The sequence below is a fragment of the Notolabrus celidotus genome, chromosome 21 (genome assembly GCF_009762535.1).
Source record: "Notolabrus celidotus isolate fNotCel1 chromosome 21, fNotCel1.pri, whole genome shotgun sequence".
Classification (NCBI taxonomy): domain Eukaryota; kingdom Metazoa; phylum Chordata; class Actinopteri; order Labriformes; family Labridae; genus Notolabrus; species Notolabrus celidotus.
Window position 1 is genome coordinate 25,153,003 of NC_048292.1, and position 16,290 is coordinate 25,169,292.

General features: G+C 40.4%; 1 protein-coding gene across 2 annotated transcripts; it reads right to left on the reverse strand.

The window, feature by feature from the left end:
- Nucleotides 1–1,070: 1,070 nt before the first annotated feature.
- On the reverse strand, nucleotides 1,071–9,928 carry pfkfb3 (6-phosphofructo-2-kinase/fructose-2,6-biphosphatase 3). 2 transcript variants are annotated; one of them, XM_034674053.1, is made up of 15 exons: nucleotides 9,624–9,928; nucleotides 7,452–7,580; nucleotides 7,200–7,296; nucleotides 7,043–7,109; nucleotides 6,889–6,963; nucleotides 6,742–6,798; nucleotides 6,496–6,620; nucleotides 6,196–6,403; nucleotides 5,958–6,104; nucleotides 5,758–5,862; nucleotides 5,520–5,649; nucleotides 5,276–5,403; nucleotides 4,970–5,158; nucleotides 4,758–4,780; nucleotides 1,071–2,469 (listed from the first exon to the last, which is right to left on the reverse strand). In XM_034674053.1, the coding sequence occupies exons 1-15, from the start codon at nucleotides 9,700–9,702 to the stop codon at nucleotides 2,463–2,465; spliced, it is 1,566 nt and encodes a 521-aa protein (XP_034529944.1). In that variant the 5' UTR covers nucleotides 9,703–9,928; the 3' UTR covers nucleotides 1,071–2,462. The 2 variants fall into 2 exon arrangements, with proteins under 2 accessions (XP_034529944.1, XP_034529943.1); XM_034674052.1 differs by lacking the exon at nucleotides 4,758–4,780 and having other exon boundaries at nucleotides 9,624–9,927.
- Between the last annotated feature and the right edge of the window lie 6,362 nt (nucleotides 9,929–16,290).

The following is a 16,290-nucleotide window of genomic DNA, read 5'->3' on the forward strand; positions in this document are numbered from 1 at the left end:
CAGGGACCTATGACACTCAGACAAACGCAACATAACGAAAGTCATGTAAATATGTTTGCTCGGGTCAACATCACCGGGTCAGCATCACCTAGCGATAGTGTTCTAGGGTTAAGGTCAAAGCTAGAGCTAAGGTCTCTCTAGATTTGGTTAACATGAATGTAATCAATGACAGATGGAAAAGAGGCTTTTTTACCTTGTGCAAGTCTCAATTAGCTGCCTTGCAAACAGCTTTGTGAGGTACACCGCTAAATGCTACATTAGCATGCTAACATGCTCACAATGGGAACCCTATCAGTCTATATTATGTCAACTGGCATGCTCTGTATTGGCCCTTGATAAAGTAGCAGAGTACTGTTGACACTCTTGGATCTGCCATTGTTTCTACCTGGTAAGAATCCAGGAATGTTGAATGTATAAAATATCATTGCAATCCTCAAAATGATTAACTTCAAGAACAAGTGCTCAGGGAGAGTTAAGAGCCAAAGCTGTGAGGACAGCATGGCAACATCAGTTTAGACTGAAAATGTGCAGTAAGATTCATTACACTGATCCTTTAGTAACAATAAAGGAGGGAGATATTTGACATGTTCAGCAGTCCTTTGTGATAAGTCTGCAGCAATTTTATTTTACACTATTGCCTCAGTTCTGGGGCAAAATGTTTAAAGGTCTTTTATTTATTAAGAAAAGCATTTTAAAAAGCAAAACAAAATAACCTCTTCTTTAAAAATGATTTTTATTCCTGCTATAGAGCTTGTACTTTATTACAGTCATGTCTCTGATATGTATTTTATAATCCTTTTACAGAGACCTAGAAATTTCTGATCAGTCTTCTTCTTCGAGATAGCTTATATTATTCACTCTCATGCAATCTCACAGCAACTTCCTGCTTGCCCTAGATCAGCCTGATAAGCAGCATGCGACTCGCAGTGTGTGACTAATGGGTCCTGTAAGTGATAGTAAAGGCAGGAGTGCCAGTACTCACTGTGTACACAGTAGATTAGCACCATAAAAGGAAACAAAAAGGGTAGATGGATAATTATTACTGGAGAATAAAACATCAACAAGAGCTGTGTGTTTTCCAGGAGTTCATTTATTGGTCCAGCAGATGCAAAATCAACTGTTCAACTGTACTCTCATGCACAGTCCTCAGATTCAACCGAGGGGCCTTCGCTCCACGCAGTCATTCCAAACTAAATAAATATAAATTAAGAATATAATAAAACAGTTTTTACAAAAAATTTCAAGTATCTTAAACAAACATGTTAAAAGTTTTACTGAGAGAGGTGAGCAGCAGCTTCTTCCTCAACAAAACAAACTTCTCATTCAGTCCCAACACATTATTAAAAAACACACATTATCATTCAAAGACTTCCATCAGAGTTCCATGCTATCTTCCATCCATCCATTTACATTGTACACTGACATTAACAAAGATATTATTAACAGCACGCAAAGTTTTAACAAAATATAGATGCTCACGTTTGTGCGTTTGAGACATTGACAGCAAAAGAAAAAAATTCAGTTTTCCAAAAGTGGAGAGAACTCAGTTAAAGAATCTGCAGGTACATAAAGGAACTAAAAATGTTATTCAAACTCTGAAAGTTAAACATTAAAATGATATGTGAAGTTATTAGGTGAAGTGTGATGCTTCTTCTCAAGCGATTAAGTCAAGAGAAACAGCAGAGAGAAGCAGCATTAGGCTTGCAGAACAAGCACTACAGGCACTCTACGGTATAAATCTCCCCCGTTACCGTGAGGTTATATAACATCAAGAACATAAAGTGACATAGAGATAAAGAAAGAAAAGTCTAAATGTATCCCAACTGTGCAAAATATCAATCATTTTGTAGTGTGTTAGCATACAAAGGAGTGACATAAATCATGACTGTTTCATTTGCACGTCATAATAAAGAACAAATCCATTAAAATGCGAGTGCTTTAAAAATAAGTGCCAAAATGTTGACGATGTACACTGAATTCTTTATCCTTTTTACTGATCAGTGCAACGTAAGGTTTAAAAAAGGATGATCTGAAGGTGTAACCAAATAGTGAGGGTTGGTCTTTGGTCTCTCTAAAGCAATAGACCAGAACAAACTGGTTTCCCAGAGAGCCGTCTGAGTCGTGAGATGAAATATGAATGACTGCTAATCGAAATGAGTCACAGTTTTCCTCTTTCAGTCAGAACAAGCGACACAGAAAACAAGGATTAAGCAGTCTCACAGAGAAAGACAGTTATCAACAATAGTATAAAGGGAGAACTTAAGAGTCTTGTTTTGAAATGATGTAGGTATGAGATAGAACATTCAGTAATCACTGCTCTCTTTGAACACAAAGGTTCAGTGAAATGTGTGCTTGATAAAATGATGGCAACTGGTCATCGTCTTCAGGGAGTCTGTCAGCGATCCACAGATCAGCTGTTCACTGGCAGGGCTGCAGGATGTCATGACGAGATGAGTTTCTCCTCAAGTTCTGTAAAAAACACAAAAAAAACCCACAAATAACGTAAGACTTCAGATATTGTTCAACTATTAACTTTGCAACACAGAACATTTAGGGTCCAGGAGTTCAATATCACAGCGCTCTTGCACAAATATCCCTCTGCAGTTTAATTTCTTCACAAGTTTCAACAGCTGCTTTTTCTCAGGCTCTGATTTCCTCTTTGATATTTTGAGTGGATGTGAAATCAAGCAACAAGTTCATGAGTGTGTGAACAGGTAGCTGTGTGCTGTATGTGTGGGAGGCTGCTCAGAGTTAAGCCTCAGGTGATTATGAATGAAGCTGACAAGCTCTTCACACGCCCAAAGGCATTATCCACTGTGCCAGCAGACGGGCTTAGACATGCCGTTTCCCCTGATGTAGTCAATGAGGCTTTCTGCAGATCTATTTAAACTGCCCACCTGAGAGGTACAGGTTTGTATAATGTAGAGCAGGGGTTCCCAAAGTGAGGGTTGGGACCCCCTGGGGGGTCGCGAGACAGAAATGTTTGTTTTTTTTAAGTTGTTCGTACATTACATTTTACCCACTATAGTAAAAAATATAGAGAAAAATGGAATCTAAACTTGAAATAAAACCTTGAAAATAGAAAATGTAATGAGTTTTCAGCCTGTCTTTGTTCCCAGATGACTCCTAAGTTTAGGGTTAGTGAACAGTTCATTATCAAAAGCATCAGTTTCAAAAGTTTGGGAACCCCTGGTGTGGAGACCCAACTTGAGTTAAAAGCTGATGTCATTCTTACAAGAAATAGCCTGATGAATTAAGTTTGGCAAAAATGCAGATAAAAAAACTAACAAACATTTGATTTTGGTTTTCAGTTATAGCCAACTTATCAGCATGCTACTGTCTAATTCTTCTACAGTGGACACACCTGGTAAGCACAAAACAAGCACATCTACTGGGAGCTAGCTACACAATAATCTGCAAAAATGGCAGCTGATTAGGTCTGTGGAGGTTCTCAGTCATCTAGGTCATGGTAAGTCGAAGCTAGATCCGTAAGGCAACTGGACTGGTAGAAAATCTTGATTTCTATCAGTCCAGTTGCTTTACGGATCTAGCTATGAGAGGCAGCTGATTAGTATTTTAAATATGTTTTAAAATCTTAGCTTCTAATCAGAACAATCATTACCTATAAATGTTTCTGGATAATACATGATGATGTAAGCGGGCTGTGGCTCAGTGGCTCAGTGGCTCAGTGGGTTGTCTCTCAATCAGAGGATTGGCAGTTTGATCTCAGCTCAAGCAGTCACATGCTGAGTTGGTGTTTCATTGTTTATATAGCTTTGCAGTGCAAAATACAAGCTAGCTTAAGCTATTACAATCTTAGTGAATTGAAACTGCTAGCTGGTTGTTTGGTTAATAGTTTTGCTCTTCAAAGTTTAATCACAAGAAATCTTAATATTGATCTATCACTGAAAGAAAAATGATCATATAACTGATCCTTAAGCTTTGGATACTCAATATTGTCAGCTCATAATGATTCAAACTAACTAGCTTTAAGTGTTGATGTTTGTTTACATATGTCAGGAGCATAAAAAAAAGTATCTAGTTTAAGCTTTAGTATGTTACTGTTGTGCTAACCAGAAAATAAAAATGTGTAAACTCTTCAAACTTTTTTTGGAATATTCATGATAAGTTGATTTTGGAACAGTAGTGTGGTTTAGTCTGATCAGCTGATCTCCATCCAAAGTCTTGTGTTTTAAATGTGGCTGCTGCTGGCAGATCTATGAAGCAACTGCAAAGCCTCTACAGCATGTTTACCTTTGAAAGACTAAGAGAGAAACCATTTTCAGATATTGGAGGGTGGGCCGTCTTAAAGCAGGACAAGACAGTGCCAAAAATAAACCACACACAAAGACAGAAACAGGACAGTCAGCGTGTAAGAACGTATTACAACAAGCAGATTATGACGGCAGCAGGCAGGAATTACAGGAATGTCAACCAGGAAGTGAGAGTTCCCCATGCCCAAATACTGAAGAAATGGGTTTTTATCCCTTACTGCTGCTCTAGATCAAAGAAGGATTTCCCATGAGTCAAGCCTGGATCAGACTTTACAGTGTGCTGGGAAAATCCTGGCACAAATGTCAATTTACAGACATGTGATTTAGTAATCATAATAACTGCTGCTGTGACTTTAAAAGGCAGTGTGGCAGTCCGGGAAATGAAAAGAAACACAGGATGTAAACAGTACGAGAGGAAGTGAGTGTAGCAATGAGATACACAGAGTGACACAGCCAGAGATAGAGACGTGAGCAGATACTTACAGGCAAACTTTGCCCAGCCAGTGCTGTGAGGTGCAGAGCAGAGGAAGGCAGCAGAGGAAGAGAGGATGGAAAACAAGTGAGCAAACATGCATGCAGTCTACACACAGAAATCAGAAAAGCAACAGATGATACAATGACTTCAGTGTCCTGTGTCTTAAGTTAGTTGAAGCTTCAAGAAACCTGAAGTGTGTGTGTGTTTAAGAGACGCCTACCTGTCCAGCCAGCGAGAGAGGGAGGTGGGAGGGGCTGCAGAGTGCCAGGGAGGCAACAGACGGAGGCAGATCCTGGATCGGAGCCTCATCAAAGTCATCGATGCGAGGTTTCTTAATGTTAGACTCAGGGCTGGTCAGAGGAGTCACGCTGTTCCTCCTGATCAAGATGCCAGGACCTCTCTTCACCTCCTGCAGGGAAGGAATAATGACACAGAAATCAAACCCAAGTCACTGTGATCAGCTGTCACCCCCACAGGATGCAACTCAGATTTTCAAACTTCTCTGCTATCTGTTTATCAAGTTTACCTCCGGTCTATCTCTGTGGGTGTTCACTGCTTCCACATTTAGAGTGATCGACTCCACTTTGCACCCGTAGGCGACCGGGGTGAGTTTCAGCACTGTGTGGAGGGGACACTTCAGGTAGGGCATCTCATCTGGAATCAAAGGAAAAACATAAATATGAATATGTGCATCACATTTCAGAGTCAGTTCATTAGTAGATTCAATTATGTCACTAAACAAGAGGGATTATTGGCATTGTAGTACCAACCTGCACTCTTGTCCAGGAAATAGGCCAGCAGGCAACGCATGACTGCCTGGTGGCAGATAACCAGGACATTCTCCTGCCTCTCCAGGTCCATGATGACCGGCTCCACCCGCTGGACTAGGTCCTGGTAGGACTGCAACAAAGAGGACGGTGTTGATTTTTACTGCTTATTTCTATGACTGTATGAGGAAATTATTTTTTTAGTTTAGTTTAAAACTAAAGGCTCTGTAATTATTTATACCTCTCCAGCAGGGTAGCGATAGTAGAATTTATCTTCGTCCCTCAATGCAAACTCCTCCGGGAATTTCTCCTTCACCTCATCGTACGTCATGTCTTCACAGACTCCCTTCAAAGAGAATACACAAGGGATAATATTTTAGTGTTCCATCTTACACAGTAGTGTAATGTGGTGTGAGTTGGGGTTGTTGGAGTGTTACTTACAGCGTCTATCTCATTGAGAGCCTTCCACTGTTCATATGGGACCCCTAGGTGCTCTGCAGTCTGGATGCTGCGACACAGCTGGCTGGTCCAAACCTTCAGATCCTTCAGCTCCTGCTCCGCCACAAACCGAGACAGGGCAGCCGAGAACTACAACAAGAAGAGGACAGTGTTAATCATCCATTGCCATGTTTACATTGTGTTCATGTACTTCCATACTTCTTTCTGAGGCTGTGTGTACCTGTCTGCCTTGTGGCGACAGTCCCGAGTCACCGCCCAGCCGTCCCTCCTGGTTGTCGGTGCTCTCACCGTGCCGGCACAGGTAGATGGTCCTGGGCTGGACATGAATGTTCATCAGATAATAGACGATCTTACTTTGGATATGATCCTGAATGCGGTTGACGAGGAAGCGCCGACCAACATCTATCACCTTGATGAAGGAGCGGTCCCTGCACGAGGAGAGGACAGAGGTCAGGTGTTTAATGTGACAGTGTGTACTATGAACTGAAGACTGCCATGATAAACAATGCTGGTTATTTACCTGTCATACTGATCGGGGTCCAGGGGCTGGTAGCTGGTTTTGTAGCATTCAATCCTCCTCTGGAAATCCAGCATGGCATCAGTCTTGTTACAGTCGCGGTAGTCCGGACAGGACACCTTGACTTCCTACACAGGGAGGGAAGACTGTCAGACGGCACACAACACGCTTGATTCCAGAGAGGTAGAGGGGTTTAATGTTGGTTCGGAGAGTGCCAGAAGGTATTGTGATGTCATGTGTGTGACTTACCATGATGTTCGATGCAATGACGCTGGGATCGTTGCACAAAGACTCGATGAAGAAGATCTGCGTAGAGATTTTAAAAAAGGAGTTAAGTTACTGTGTCATTCTATCACGTCATACTCTCTCTCCTCAGGTTGAGATAGTAACACTCACCTTGAAGCCATTCTCACCGCCAAACTTGAGGATCATGTCTCGTCTCTCTCTTGTCGTGTTAGTGGCATCAAACACCTGAAAGAAATGGCCATATTAGACGAAGGCTTCCCACAGCATTAAAAATAATACAACGTATGCATGATTGGAAACTTACCGCAACTTGGCCTCCCTCATCCTTCAAATAAGACTTGACGTCCCTCAAAGCAGCTAAGGCACATTGCCTGAAGAACAAAGGTATGTGTTTAGTTTGTGTTATTACACAAATACAGTAAATCACTGTTACTGTGTATTTATCTCTGTGTTGAACTTACTGCCTGATTTTCACGGCACACTCATTATCAGGCTTGAAGAAATCATAGGAGCTGTAGTTTTTGACCGCCTCCCTGCGATACTCTCCAACATTAAAGACTGCAAGAGGAAAAAGAACACACATTAACACTTTGTCCTGGAGTTGGAAACATGAGTTAATGCTGCTATAATTTGAAGAACACAGTGTCACGCTGCAGCTGATAAGTTGGCAAACACACTGACTGTGCTGGTGATTTAGAAGTATCATCACGTACCTTTGGTGGGCATGCCGATCCAGTTGAGGTAGCGGGTGAGTTTCTTTGACATGTATGTCTTCCCTCGAGCCGGGAGACCCACCATCACGATGACGGTGGGGGGGTTGGCAAAGTGGGGAGCGCAAGCCGCTGCAGAGAGGGATGAAAGAGGGGTAAATGTCATTAGGACAATTAGAGTGCCGGTACAGCAATCTTCTATAGAACACAGAGTAACCTGAGAGTCAGCAGCCTGAGAAAAATCAGAACCAAGAACTGCATCAAACCCAAATGCATTTTTAAAGCCATCTCTGCAGCTATAATCTCTGTTTCTCCTCATGCTGACACTCCCAGCCTGCACGTGGCTGTCTGCTGCCGCCAAACCATAATTTCCAGTTCGCTGAACATTGACCTATTTCTGCACACTTTGCCCGAGGCAGGGTGAGCTGTTTGCACTCGAGCAAATGTACTGTAGCCCCGCCCCTGGATTCTGTAGGTTACTGAAACTGTGGATAATTAACTGAATAATTACATGTTTTCATCTTTTGCTAGAGATGTGCAGGGATTTTTTTCATTCTCCTTCACTGTGTATGCAATTTTCAGCAGTGCCCTCACATCCTCTGACAACACCCTGGAGCTAACTAATACTTGCTCAAACTTCTGCTTTCTTTGATTATCACAAAACAATGCCAGGTTGTTTAAAAATGTGGTCCATCACACTCTCATCTCCATGCCCATCCTTTATCCATCTCTTTATCAACCACTATGTAGAATCCTATCCAATGTTTAGTCTCTATTTTATTTTAGTCTCTACTTAAGTCTCTATTTTAAAATCCATTTTTGGTTTTTAATGTGTCTTGCCATCATTTTATTTCTGCTTCTTTCTTGTTCTTCAATGGCTGTAAAGCACTTTGGGTTGCATTTGATTTGTATGAAAGGTGCTCTATAAATAAAGCTTGATTGATTGACTGAAGGTTTTTCTACCACTTTTCTTATAATTATGGTGACTATTACTCATACAATATTTTGCTACTGTGATCTAAATCTAGATTATTCTTTAGATTTCATACCAAAATGAAGGACAAGCCAGTCATCCAGCATGCAAAGTGCTATTTTCCTCTCATTTATCAATATGCATTTCCAATATTCATGTTCAGTGAGCTGCAGAAAAGAGTGAAGTGACTATTATAAATCCAGATATGCAGCATCTCAGCTTCAATTAAATCTTTTGCATTATGTTCATCAGACGGTTGCTTAAATATTTGTAATAATTTGGCACTCAGGGGAAAAATGATCAAGAAAAGGCAGTTAAAAATCTACTCTTGTTTTGGGATTTTTTTATATTTGTTTATATATTTTCAACCCATTTTGAGGGAACAGTTAAGAGAGTAACAAAGCAAACAAAGGCTTGTTCTTTCTGCTTTGTTTAAATTTACATGTATTTTAATTCTGTCCCCAGCTTTAATAAACACAAATAAGGGGGGAAGCAATTCAATGACATGCAAAGTGGTTCTAAAGTGCAGTGTCATCTTTGAACTCTCTATTTTCTGAACCTGAATAATGTAGAATGGTCCTCTCCCCCGGGCTCTCTCTGATTTGAAGCCAGAAACGAGACCTCGCACCATGCACACGCGCTTCTATCCGGCCAATCAGAGAGCAGCCCCGTTTCCACAGCGGCTGACATAGGATGGGGAGCGATGTTGTATCCATGGTGACCGGAGCTACGACACATACTCCAGATGAGGGCTGTGACGTGCCGCGCGTGCTGATGAAGACCCCGATCAAGTGATGAGTAAAGGAGAGGTGGAGGAGAGGTGCACGAGGATACACGGTGCGTCACGGCGCAAGTGCAGATATGATTAATATTAATTTCAGACACGCTTCAGAGTGGAAACGCTTTAAAATAAGATTAAAGTTGAATTTAGTTTTTATTTTTTACATTTTAATTCTTACTGAGGAGATTTTACGAGCAGCCTAGTGAAGCCACAGTTTTAAACAGAACCACAGACACATGCTTCCTCACACAGAATGACAGATGAGAGGAGCGCTCCGCTGCAATGAGGAATTAACATGAACTTACAAATCAATGAAAGGTAGTGTAAGGGTTAGAGAGCAACCGAGTACCAGGTTTATGAGGTTCCTCTCAGAGAAAACACCTGAAACCATCAGAATAATACACATATTAAAGGGGTTTACCTCTCCGTGGCGACGGCTTGTCATCCTTAGTGGGAATCCAGATCTTTTGGATCCTGTTCTGGGTCAGCTCCCTGGGCATTCCTCAGAAACTGGAGAGCCGAGCAGTAAACGGGAACCGAGCCGGTAATAAAGAAAAGTACAAAGACGAGTAAATTGTTCTTTGGAGCAAAGCCTCGTCCGTTCAGGAGGTCTCAACCGAGCTGTTCACTGAAATGTCAGCAGGACTCTCTGAGCCGGGCTAATCTGCCGGTCTACGGCACACATCCGCTATTTAACCCGGCCGCGAAGCAACGTGACTTTGGTGACGACATGCACACGCGCTCTCAGGCTCACACACGCGCACTATCAGCAGAACCAACAGCGCCGCTCAGTGGTCAACTTTATATTCGGGGACATCATTTTACAAACAAACAGTGGTGGACACTAACAGAGAAAATTTACTTGAGTTCTGTACTTAAGTACAGTTTTTGAGTATATACACTTTACTTGAGTATTATTTTTTGGTGATACTTATTACCTTGATTCCACTACATTTCTATCAGTGCTCTAGTTACTCACTACTTTATCTTTGAAGTCAGATCATGAATTTCCTTCTCTTTCCTGAAATCTGATCCTAAGACAGTAAACTGTGTTTGTGTAGTTCTGTTTGTCTCAGTGGTTTAGTCGTACCTGTATATCGTGCGTCTCCATGGTTGACATGGAGCAAACACAGAGCAGATTTCACTCAGATCAGACAGTTCCTGTAGAGGTGGTAATGATGTCTATAATTCTCCACCTGAGCACCCATGGTCATATCTTCAGCCCGTCTTAGAGGTTTTTAAAATGAAGAATGATACGTAGCGTTTGAAATGTTCTCCCTGTTTCCCACTCTGCCAAAACATCCAAACATTCACTGTCCAACCTGAGAAAGAGTGTTGAGCTACGTCAACCAAGTTGTCTGTGAGAAGCTTAGTGTCTGTTTTTATTCCATGGTATAGTTTTAGAGATTTCAAGTAATGGTTTCTAAATAAACATAATGAAACAGAATGTACTTCTATGTATTCTTGACTACACTCGTGCTTTGTGAAAATACAAAATTTTGAGATTTTTTAAGAAGTACTTCGAATGCTTCAGTATTTTTAAAAGCAAGTACTTCAGTACTTTAACTCAAGTAATAATCTGTCAGAGCAACTTTCACTTGTATTGGAGTAATATTTGACATGGAGTATCTATACTTTGACTTAAGTAATGAAGCTGTGCACTACAGTCCACCACTGCAAATAGACCATTATGACTTTCTGTTAAGGTGAAATAAATAATATCCACAGGATATTGTATTTGTTGCTTCATTCAGTTTATTTAATGTATAATATAGCAGCAGAAACATGCCTACTTTGCAGACTATGTTTTTAAATGTTTGCTTTAGACGTATTCTAAAACTAATGCCATTTGTATGATACCCTAAAATATAAGTTTATCAAAGATTAAGGGTTCGGGAGCAGTGATTTTATATTTTTATTTAACTTGTAGTGTGTATCAAGTGTTAAAATATGATGTATTTGTTATACTACTTAAAACAGCAGTGTATCTTTATACTTTCTTTTTGCAGTTTTATTTAGTCTCTTAAATAAATTAAATGTGAATGAACACATTTTATTGTGAAATTTACACAGATGTATTAATTAAGTCATTTTGAGTTAAGAAGTTGCAGTTGTTGGTCTTTCTCTAGGATAATGGTTTCCTTGTTTTCTTTTTCCTTACTCCTATCATGATACATTCCATTTTTCTTCTTTGGCATTGCAAGTATTGTGATAAAATGAAGTTATCTTCTTTTTTTAAACATTTAAATGCCTTCTCTACCTGCTGCTTCAAGATAAACCCTGCAGTACTTTGTTGGATCTGAGATTAAACTTGGAGAGAACGTGCAGAGTGTCACATCCCCTCACTGTGCCTCCTCACACTGGGCTGTCCCATTGACTCATGGTGGGCATGATAAATATAGGCAGAGTGTTTTGGCACAAACAGAGAAAACCCACTCTGAGCAAACACTCAGTGTATCAGTGCAGCTACTTGGACAAAGCATAAATATAACATCTAAATACGTTTCTGCAGGTTTTCAGTGTCAGTGCAAATAGTGAGTCAACATAAGAAGAAACACATTCACAGCATCGTTCAAAATATCAAATCTTAAAAGCTTTTCATCATTCAGTGAATGCTTTAGAATAAACCAATTATTCTCAGAGTTTTAAAGTGCTTTTTTCTATAGTCCCTGAATGTATCTGGACCCATCATCATAACCTAATTCTTGCACATTCTGCTTAGTATTTCTGTTCTCTAAAGATGTGACTAAAACAGTTCTGTACCTTATTGTTGTGGTTTGACTTGTAAAGCTATTCTTTTGTATACGTTTTAGTCGGCCGGAGTACTTCTTTCACAGTGATTAAACTCAGCAAATTGGAGCTGTAGATCATATGAATAAAAAAAACAGACTTTGGTTCAACTTTTTACAGTGTGCTGCGTTGCCTCAGTTTGGACTTTGTAAAAATTCATCAGAACTCTCTCCAGCCTTTTGCCAAAAACTGATTCATCAAGGCGCTGTGACTGCTTTCCTGTTCATTTTTGGGGGTTATTAATCAGAGTGACAAATGTTTCCTGCTGGCAACCCGAACAACAAGCATTTCAGTGTTGTAAATCCACCAACTCTGCGTTTTTACTTCTCTAAACAGAAACAGAATCTAAAGAAACAGGTTCAAGGTCAGGTTATGATTTCCTTTCTGACCTGAAACATGTCGAGTGACTGGTTGGAGAAAATGTTGTGAAACCAATCTTGGTCTCTCCTGATAGTGATAACTTTTTAACCCCCCTTTAGTAAAAGGGAGGAAAAAGAGAGCAGGAGAGACAAGACTCATAGGGGCAATGATGCAGTTTGCAGGTTTTTAGTTGATTAGGTTTGCACCTCTTCTTAATGATCAGTAAAGTTTACTTTTTTAGTGGACCGACTGACAGAAGAAAACATTCCCTCTGGGTAGAACCTGAATAGACCTTTTAAAATGTATCGTAACATCTTGATGTTTGATGGTTAAAGATGACTTGCCTCAGCTTGAGAGTTTGGAGTAGACAGAGAGTTTGACATTGATTTAGTTGTATTTGGTCTCAGGAGAATAAACTGCTTGTCCATCTCGCCCAGCTTTCCCCTAAAAAAGACACGGGTCCAAATGTGCCTTGCTGAGTGAGATGTGATTAAAATATTTGGAAGGACAACACTTGATTAAGCCTTTAGTCTGTAATGAAAAGTACTCTTATTGGCAGCTCACTGAATACATAATGGGTCATCTTTGCTTATTAGTAAGTAAAGGTTAAACCATAGAACATGAAAAAAAAAGAAATATCACACAGTGAGGTGATATTCTCTGACAAAAAACACAAATTGCCTGTAGTTAGAAGATATAATGCATGAATAATGGTGGAGATTTTAAGGGCTAAACTTCTATAACACAAAGATAAATATTGCCTTCCATGTCTTGGTAAATGAGATAGTGTAAATTGAAGATGTGGTTGTAGCCTCTTTAAAAAGTGAAGCCTTTGTAGAACAGTCTTACAACTGCAGTCTCAAAAGTGTCCTGCCGCAGGTTACTGCACTGGAGCCAAAAAGAGGTCTGGTTTTAAAGAAGTCTATGAAAACTTCAACCTACTTTTAAGTCGAGATGTTGGTAAACATGTCCTTAATACCTGATTTTAAACCAATTTTAAATATTCTCCAGTAAAACATGGGTGTTGTTTTCTAAGTAATGGCTTCATTCAAGGTGAAAAAGCAGAGTATACTTCAGGTAGTGGCTTCCACATCACTTATCCACGTTGACAGTGAAGCTGCACTAAAGCATACTTTCCCTTCGTCTGTCTAGTAATCCAAATCAAGGCTCTTGCCCTACTTTGAGGGGCCACTTCTGGACACAAAAAATGTGTTGGGTACAGCCGAAACACCAGGCTTGAGGTTTGAAAACAGGAACAATAGGCGTCATCGCTGTGGCTAAATCACTTTCCATGTAAAGTCTGCGGTCAAGAGTTATCTCAAGTCATGCCACAACAGTATTCACTGTAATCTTGAATTTTTTTATTTGACTTTCCAAAAATATTCATTTATAAGAATGGCTGTCTGATATTTCATAATAAAATCAAATATTAAATCCCTGCAAAATAAATAGTGTTGCAGACCTGTTTCTCTCATAGCCCCCTGCTTTAGTCCTCTTGTGATCCCCTGAATGTAATGTGATCTTCAGGAGGCAAGGAAGTCCAAAACTATTATTATACTAATGCACCGATGCATTGTGATAATCAGATATCTGTTTATGCATGAGTTGCAGGTGCTATTTCTTGTCAAAAAAAGCATGCATACTTTTTTGCCCATATTGATCGCACAGCCAAAGAGAGACAGGAAATGTGGGGAGCAGAGAGTGGGGGAAGACATGCAGCAAAGTGATTGAAACTGCTGTGATGAGGACAACACTCTGAATTTTAACATAATGCTCCCACTTCATACAGCTGCAAATACGTCAGTGCATTCTCTCAATCATTTTTGCATGGGTGGCTTAGAAACCTGATACTTTTTCTGCAATCATTTACCAAATGTCTAACTAACCTCATGCTTTACTATGGTCTAGTCTAGCCAGGTCAAAGTTTATTTATATAGCACATTTTAAAACAACTGCAGTTGACCAAAGTGCTGTACAAGCTTAAAACACTACATCAATAAAAGCAAATATGACTTCTGTTTAGGACTGTGAACTCAGTTTGACTGATATGAATAAGAGTCCTCTCTCTGGTTCAGACTTTCTTTTACTTTTCAGGACGACCTCGGCTGCTTGGAAGAAGAAATGGAAACATATGCAGGTCGAATGACATGACTTTCCAAACACACAGGGACCCCCACCATGCACCAGCCCCTTTAAGCCACACATATCATGACCCTCCGACCCCGTCTCAGGTCACACCTGCTGGTATGTAGGTCAGGTTAAATAGGCCACTGACGACCAATCACAACACTCTGCTCTGCTGTGCACGTTCAAGACATGCTCGAACCATCGGTTTCACACTCGGTTACAACGTATGCATACAAACACACTCACACACTCTCACACACTCTCACACACACCACACACACCTCTGCAGGATTGGCTGGAGCCATGAGAAACATGCTGCTAAACTTGAACCCAGCATGGACACATGTACGCTTGCATGGCAGTTTGCAATGGGGGCAGTATTTCATTGAAACCCCATTAAAAACATTTAATATGTTAAGTCTATCATAGGAAATGCAATGAAATAACTTTCAGCTTGACGCCTTTTAAAGGTGACATATCATGCAAAATGGACTTTTTAATGGTTCTCTACCTGAAATATGTTTCCCTGGCATGTCTACAAACCCCCCGAGAATGAAAAAAATCCATTCTGCCCCTGTTCTGATTTCTCCACCTTTCTGTAAATGTGTGTGAAACGAGCCGTTTCAGACTTCCGTGTTTTTGTTACGTAACAACAATATCCGGTCTGTCACGGAGTCAGAGCTCGGAGCTTGTTCAGCCTATAGACTGTATAAAATAATACTGAATCCCTCCTCCGTTTTTCATTACCTGCACAAATGTGTGCTAACAAGGAGCTTAGGAGGGAGGCATGCTAGTTGTAGGCTGTCTTAATAAACACAAGGTCGGTTTTACTCCCCACGTCTGCAGATTTGAAGATCTAGTGGATGATTTTTATTTATCATGGATAAGTGCTAGTGCTACTTAGCATAGCCACATAGCTACATGTTCATAGCTGTAGCTGTAGCTGTGTACCAAGACACACGTCGACATACTGACAAATAAAACAACAAGAAACACAGAATCTGTGACCAATCCTTCAGAAAAGGTCCCGCTGCCTTTCTGGCAGAGGTCGGTTTTGCTCCCCACGTCTGCAGATTTGAAGATCTAGTGGATGATTTTTATTTGTCATGGATAAGTGTTAGCGCTAATTAGCATAGCCACATAGCTACATGTTCATAGCTGTAGCTGTAGCTGTGTACCAAGACACACGTCTACATACTGATAAATAAAACAACAAGAAACACTAAATCTGTGACCAATCCTTCAGAAAGGTCCTGCTACAGGCGCCTCTCGGTCAGGATCAGATTCTGGATCAGATTCAGAGGGTTGAAGTAACGTGATCTCTGAGCAGCCGTGTATATTCAGCCAACATGTAAACATTAGATCAACGTGCTGGAGAGCCCACGCACATCCACTTCCTGAGGGGGCGTGGTCAGAGGGAAAACAGAGTGTTCTGAGGAGGACTGAAGAAGAGGGCTTTTCAGGCAGACCAAAATCTGATTTCAAAGTGTTTTTTTGAGCATAAACTTTAAAGACATGTTTTGGGGACCTCTTAGACCAATATATATTGATGAAAAAAGCGTGATATGTCACCTTTAAAATTTGCAACAAATGACGGATGCATTCGTCTGAGGAAATGTTTCATTAAGATTTTACTTTAAGACACTGATGAGAATTTTAAATCATAAACAAAACCCAAATTACGATCATTACAAGACTTTAACTTGAGCAGGATATTTTTGTCTTTTCAGAAATATCTTAAAATGTGTTTCACGTCTGAGTCCTGCTCTTCATTACAGCCTGTTTCGTTGCTCTGAATCAAACCTGCTCCA